Genomic DNA, 7,795 nt, shown 5'->3' on the forward strand with positions numbered 1-7,795 from the left:
ATGATGAAAAACGGCGCGCTATAGTATGCCGTACGATATGGGCTATAGCCCATGGTCCAAAATGATGAGAAACGAGGATAACTTTTTTTTTCAAAATTTCAAAAAACATGGGCTATAACCCATCGTTTTTTTCATTTTTTCATTTTTGTCAAATCATCAAAAATGATGAAAAACGGCGCGCTATAGTATGCCGTACGATATGGGCTATAGCCCACGGTCCAAAATGATGAGAAACGAGGATAACTTTTTTTTTCAAATTTTCTAAAAACATGGGCTATAACCCATCGTTTTTGTCATTTCGTCATTTTTTTCAAATCTTCAAAAATGATGAAAAACGGCGCGCTATAGTATGCCGTACGATATGGGCTATAGCCCACGGTCCAAAATGATGAGAAACGAGGCTAACTTTTTTTTTCAAAATTCCAACTATAATATCCCATAACCATATCCCTGCTGTCTGCAGCTCTGTTGGATGATCTGGACAAAGAGCTGAACAACTACATCATGCGCTGCAGAGAGTGGTATGGTTGGCATTTTCCCGAACTGAGCAAGATCATCACAGACAACCTGGCCTACTGCAAAAGTGTCCGCCATATAGGTGAGCAAATGCACAGGTTGGAATCCAGTGTTTTAGTCTATTAAGGGCCGATTCATACTCCTATTTTACCACTGTAGTGCCGAAATGATTTCGGCTCATCAGAAAATTTCAGTAGCACCGAAGAGAAGACTTTAGGACGGTACCCGCCCCCCCGAACCTCAAATGACGTCACATTGTAGGCTCTACAGAGCCGAACCGACTTTTATTCGGCTATAAAATATGAGTATGAATCGTGCCTAAGACGAAAAATGTTTGTCGACTACCTTTTTTCACTGACAAACTGAATGGAAACTAAATGAAAACTAAGCTATGACGACTAAGACTAAATATATTGACAATTTCGTCAACAAATAAAAACTAGACGTGTTAGGAAGGGACTAGTGGACAAGTGATCCAGTAAAAGTCTTTTTACACTTGGTTGCATGGTGAAAATATCCGATCTACAAGCTTTGTAGATCGGATTATTTTTCAAGTTTATTGATCGGATTATTTTTCCGCCAAAACACATTTTGTTCGACTAAATCAACAAAAATTTGTCGACTAACACTAAAACATTCCAGGTGACTAAATATGACAAACTAAAATCTAAATTTGCCGCCAAAAACAACACTGGATGTCACCACTGACCACACAAACACCAGTTTGAGGGTTTACTATAGTCACTTGACACTTACACGTTCTTGTGGAAGGAGATACTGGGCAGTGAAGTTACCAACCTAAGCCCTATTGTATTCAAAATTAGTCAAGCTCACAATGCATCACAATGTGTAGTGATTTTGTAGATGTAGCCAATATAATGAGTCCAAAATGCAAAGTGGATAATGAAACAGACTTCTTCAGATTTTTTGGCATCTCATTGTATAATCATACCGCTGTATTTTGTTAATTTCGAAATAATCTCACAACAACCCTTCAGCAGTGTTCTACATGGTGTGTGCATAACGTTTTTCTCATAGCGGATATGTGGACAGTTGTACAACATGCTCGCTCTCCTCATAACTGGCTTGTTACTGAACTGTCCCAAAGCAAAACCAGGCTAAATTATCTTGGTATCAAAACCAGGGTAAAATGATCTTGGTGACAACAATATAACATTTTACTTTGACCATAGATTTCTGTGAGCTTAAAACCTCACTATGTAACTTGGTTAAAAAAATGTAATTTTGTCCAATCTGTATGGTGGGAGGATGTTAATCCATGTATCCAGGGTTATTTTGTTATAGAAATGTCATTGATATCATAGTGAATAATGAACCTTTTGGACAGTCTTAAAGCTGAAGGCAAGACAGGCTAGCGATGTAGTTCGGGACTCGGAACGTCTGTGAAATGGAAGCCCTTGTCCTCTCAGAGTGCTGACCTCTGCCACGTCGTGTAAATGATGAATGCATTTCTTGGTCCCCAGGCGTTCGCACCAACGTGGCCACCACCGACCTGTCAGAGATGCTGCCCGAGGACATCGAGGCAGAGGTCAAACTGCCCGCCGAGATCTCCATGGGAACAGAGGTGTCGGACGAGGACATCGGCAACATAAAGCACCTGTGTGACCAGGTAAACCCAGCGCTACCTCCCACTGTAGTTGTGTATCGAGGGATTCATAATGGCCGTAGTGATGATGATGACGTTTGTCTTCCTCTTGAAATAAATCATGTGGGTCTTTAAGTCACTATCTCATCTGAACGGCCACAGTACCCCCTACACACAATTACACACACTGCTTCACAAAGTTACTAATTATAAACGTAAACTATTACTGTTCTAAAATGTGGAATCCTCAGTCTGTTCGGGAATGTATTCAAATGTATAAATTGTTAAAGCAATATAACGAGCACATTTGCAGCTGGCCGTCTCCCTACTCTGCCATTGAACATCTTTAACGTGAGGTTGGCACTGCCAATAAAGCTATTTGAGGTAGACCAGATGCAGTACATCTCCCACAACAAACACGCATTACATGAGATCACTAAACGGTTACTCCACAAGACCACAAGCAATGTGTGCGCCGCCCAGGCCCCCCCATCTTCATTGTAGTTAGGTGTTGCAATTACCTCTGTCTGAAGAGGGAGGCAGTTGATGTGACTGTACATACAATTGAAAGATTATGGTCTTAAGCTTCAATTGTTGCATGGCCACCATTGGAAGCAACTGACGGTAAAAGCCTTGCGTGTGGACTGTGGTGCACCAAAGGTGGCATGTCTACAAGTTCAGACTGCACTGCAGCGTGACACAGACACACAACTAAGTGCAAGTCAGACTTGAGGATTGAGGGGTCGCTCACACATCTGTTCTTTCCTTCCAGGTGATCGAGATCTCGGAGTACCGCACTCAGCTGTACGACTACCTGAAGAACCGCATGATGGCCATCGCTCCCAACCTGACGGTGATGGTGGGAGAGCTGGTGGGCGCTCGCCTCATCTCTCACGCTGGTAAGAACCGCAGAGAGCTGTGGCACACATGAAGGGGGTTAATAATGACTGAGCGGTGATGATACTGACTTAATGTCACTGTCCTGAAAACATCATGAGGGTTTTTGTCACTACCTCATCTGAGCTCTCATTTTGATGTGGCGCACACACAGTGCTGTGTAGCTAGATATACGAAAGACTGTTCTGAACGGAAGCCTTTAATATGTATATTATGTTCCCTTTCTGTGTTCCCAAGGTTCCCTGTTGAATCTAGCCAAGCACCCGGCTTCCACGGTGCAGATCCTCGGAGCGGAGAAGGCCTTGTTCAGAGCCCTGAAGACCCGCAAAGACACCCCAAAATACGGTCTCATCTACCATGCCTCGCTGGTTGGCCAAACTACAGCCAAGAATAAGGGCAAGGTGTGTTTCCTGCTTTGTTGTACATGTGGGTGTAAATCACATTAATGCTGCACTTTGTTTAACAAAAATAAGTCTGAAAACGTAATGTCGTTATTTTCATTTTAGTGTTTGTGTAAAATACCAGTTATGCCCATTGCCCTGTGTCATGGCACCCTCGGACAAAATCTGTACATCTGTTATAGTAATTACAGAAGACCTTAAACTTTCTTAAAGTATAAACGCAGCACATAAGATTATTTGAAGATGACCAACACTGCTTTTTTGTTAAATTGTTGTGCATCTGTGGTGATAGCTGTACAAATAATGAGTTGTTGCTTAACATGGTGCCTTTTTGCAGATTTCCAGAATGCTGGCAGCTAAAGCATCCCTAGCTATTCGCTACGACGCCCTCGGTGAGGACACCAATGCAGAAATGGGAATAGAGAACCGTGCCAAGCTGGAAGCTCGCCTGCGACATCTTGAGGACAGAGGAGTAAGTAAAACTATTAAACTGTCAATCTAACCTGGGATAATAAAGTAGATGCCTTCAGAAATTATTCTCCACCACTTGTATTTTTAGTTGGTACCTTCACCAGTTCTCTCCCGTTGTAGTGAGGTATCCCGTTTATTCAACTTTTCCAGACAATCTGTGCTTTGTTGGTCTGACCATGTCTTTTATTTATTTTGCCTCCAGATCAGGAAAATCAGTGGAACGGGAAAGGCGATGGCAAAAGCAGACAAATACCAACACAAGAGGTGAATGAAGCCAAGATATAAGTCCACAAAACGCCATGGGGGTTTAATAATGACTGAGCGGTGATGATACTGACGAACTGTCACTGTCCTGAAAACATCATGAGGGTTTTTGTCACTACCTCATCTGAGCTCTCATTTAGACACGGAACACAAAGTGCAACACTCTTAATGTAATATGTCCCCTTTCTGTGTTGCAATTGTCGCAGAGTAAGCACAGTTGTATATTACTATACAGACTTTGGTTAACATCTTTGATTCTTTATTGTTTTTAAACAGTGAGGTGAAAGTGTATGATCCATCTGGAGACTCGACGCTCCCCTCCACCTCGAGGAAGAGGAAGATTGAGGAGGTTGAGGACACCTCGGCGCCCTCCACGCCAGTGGTGCCCAAAACCAAAAAACCCAAGATAGTAACGGAAGGTAGGCAGACCTGCAGACAACATGCTTCTTGTTGGGTGTCTGTTTTTCTGTTTTTAATGTTTCAAAATAAATGATGCAAATTTGTATCCGGGATTCTTTATTATATATATTTCTTCTGTTGTAAGTCAGTGGTATATTTTCTGAGAGTTTTACACTGCTTCCAGTGCTTCCATTAGCATAAAGTGCACAATATTTCAACATGTCTTTGTCGGATTACAAACTTAACTGGAAGGAAATGGAAGTCAATATCTATGCATTAGTTACTAAATACATTTTACACTTGTGATGTCAAGGCACACCTCGATGTGTATTTTGATGCTACGCTCTCCATCCAGACGTCCCTTGGAAACGGAATTTCTTCTCAGGTTCTGGTTAAAGAAAATGTAATGACTTGACATTTATGAGTCTCATGTTTCCTTCGTCTTGTCTTTCAGTCGTCGCAGAAGAAGAAGAAGCGGAAGAAACTCCCAAGAAGAAGAAGAAGAAGAAAAAGAAGTCCAAAGAGGCTGAGGAGGAGACGGTGGAGGTGAAGGAGGAGGAAATGGAGGAGGCAGAGACTTCTGTAGCAGAGCAAGTAAGTCTTGTTGCCCCGGTCGCCATGTGTCTCATTGAGGGCTGATTAACTCATTTAGACCTGAGAACGATTCTACAAATGTCTTCTAAATCCTGACAGTTTTCTGAAAAAAATGTTTCTGTGTCGGTGGTTCTCAAACATTTTAACGATATGGGCTATAGCCCACGGTCCAAAATGATGAGAAACGAGGCTAACTTTTTTTTTTCAAAATTTCAAAAAACATGGGCTATAACCCATCGTTTTTGTCATTTCGTCATTTTTTTCAAATCCTCAAAAATGATGAAAAACGGCGCGCTATAGTATGCCGTACGATATGGGCTATAGCCCACGGTCCAAAATGATGAGAAACGAGGCTAACTTATTTTTTCAAAATTTCAAAAAACATGGGCTATAACCCATCGTTTTTGTCATTTTGTCATTTTTTTCAAATCTTCAAAAATGATGAAAAACGGCGCGCTATAGTATGCCGTACGATATGGGCTATAGCCCACGGTCCAAAATGATGAGAAACGAGGCTAACTCTTTTTTCAAAATTTCAAAAAACATGGGCTATAACCCATCGTTTTTGTCATTTCGTCATTTTTTTCAAATCCTCAAAAATGATGAAAAACGGCGCGCTATAGTATGCCGTACGATATGGGCTATAGCCCACGGTCCAAAATGATGAGAAATGAGGCTAACTTTTTTTTTCAAAATTTCAAAAAACATGGGCTATAACCCATCGTTTTTGTCATTTCGTCATTTTTTTCAAATCCTCAAAAATGATGAAAAACGGCGCGCTATAGTATGCCGTACGATATGGGCTATAGCCCACGGTCCAAAATGATGAGAAACGAGGCTAACTTTTTTTTTTCAAAATTTCAAAAAACATGGGCTATAACCCATCGTTTTTGTCATTTCGTCATTTTTTTCAAATCCTCAAAAATGATGAAAAACGGCGCGCTATAGTATGCCGTACGATATGGGCTATAGCCCACGGTCCAAAATGATGAGAAACGAGGCTAACTTTTTTTTTCAAAATTTCAAAAAACATGGGCTATAACCCATCGTTTTTGTCATTTCGTCATTTTTTTCAAATCCTCAAAAATGATGAAAAACGGCGCGCTATAGTATGCCGTACGATATGGGCTATAGCCCACGGTCCAAAATGATAAGAAACGAGGCTAACTTTTTTTTTTTTTAATTCAAAAAACATGGGCTATAACCCATCGTTTTTGTCATTTCGTCATTTTTTTCAAATCCTCAAAAATGATGAAAAACGGCGCGCTATAGTATGCCGTACGATATGGGCTATAGCCCACGGTCCAAAATGATGAGAAACGAGGCTAACTTTTTTTTTCAAAATTTCAAAAAACATGGGCTATAACCCATCGTTTTTGTCATTTCGTCATTTTTTTCAAATCCTCAAAAATGATGAAAAACGGCGAGCTATAGTATGCCGTACGATATGGGCTATAGCCCACGGTCCAAAATGATGAGAAACGAGGCTAACTTTTTTGAAGGTATATTTTCTGAGAGTTTTACACTGCTTCCAGTGCTTCCATTAGCATAAAGTGCACAATATTTCAACATGTCTTTGTCGGATTACAAACTTAACTGGAAGGAAATGGAAGTCAATATCTATGCATTAGTTACTAAATACATTTTACACTTGTGATGTCAAGGCACACCTCGATGTGTATTTTGATGCTACGCTCTCCATCCAGACGTCCCTTGGAAACGGAATTTCTTCTCAGGTTCTGGTTAAAGAAAATGTAATGACTTGACATTTATGAGTCTCATGTTTCCTTCGTCTTGTCTTTCAGTCGTCGCAGAAGAAGAAGAAGCGGAAGAAACTCCCAAGAAGAAGAAGAAGAAGAAGAAAAAGAAGTCCAAAGAGGCTGAGGAGGAGACGGTGGAGGTGAAGGAGGAGGAAATGGAGGAGGCAGAGACTTCTGTAGCAGAGCAAGTAAGTCTTGTTGCCCCGGTCGCCATGTGTCTCATTGAGGGCTGATTAACTCATTTAGACCTGAGAACGATTCTACAAATGTCTTCTAAATCCTGACAGTTTTCTGAAAAAAATGTTTCTGTGTCGGTGGATCTCAAACATTTTAACGATATGGGCTATAGCCCACGGTCCAAAATGATGAGAAACGAGGCTAACTTTTTTTTCAAAATTTCAAAAAACATGGGCTATAACCCATCGTTTTTGTCATTTCGTCATTTTTTTCAAATCCTCAAAAATGATGAAAAACGGCGCGCTATAGTATGCCGTACGATATGGGCTATAGCCCACGGTCCAAAATGATGAGAAACGAGGCTAACTTTTTTTTTCAAAATTTCAAAAAACATGGGCTATAACCCATCGTTTTTGTCATTTCGTCATTTTTTTCAAATCCTCAAAAATGATGAAAAACGGCGCGCTATAGTATGCCGTACGATATGGGCTATAGCCCACGGTCCAAAATGATAAGAAACGAGGCTAACTTTTTTTTTTTTTTTTCAAAAAACATGGGCTATAACCCATCGTTTTTGTCATTTCGTCATTTTTTTCAAATCCTCAAAAATGATGAAAAACGGCGCGCTATAGTATGCCGTACGATATGGGCTATAGCCCACGGTCCAAAATGATGAGAAACGAGGCTAACTTTTTTTTTCAAAATTTCAA

The 7,795-nt window shown here is 40.8% G+C and overlaps 1 protein-coding gene across 1 annotated transcript; it reads left to right on the top strand.

Annotated features, from left to right (window-relative positions):
* Positions 1–463: 463 nt before the first annotated feature.
* On the top strand, positions 464–5,148 carry LOC308312234 (nucleolar protein 58-like; the record flags this gene model as incomplete). The annotated part of the gene is made up of 8 exons (XM_080794617.1): positions 464–598; positions 2,001–2,146; positions 2,895–3,021; positions 3,257–3,420; positions 3,758–3,892; positions 4,094–4,155; positions 4,432–4,574; positions 5,009–5,148. Coding segments are annotated over 8 exons (1,052 nt in total), but the record flags the coding sequence as incomplete, so codon positions are not given.
* Between the last annotated feature and the right edge of the window lie 2,647 nt (positions 5,149–7,795).

The sequence above is a fragment of the Protomyctophum bolini genome (genome assembly GCF_963924005.1).
Source record: "Protomyctophum bolini genome assembly, contig: SCAFFOLD_387, whole genome shotgun sequence".
NCBI classification, from domain to species: Eukaryota; Metazoa; Chordata; class Actinopteri; order Myctophiformes; family Myctophidae; genus Protomyctophum; species Protomyctophum bolini.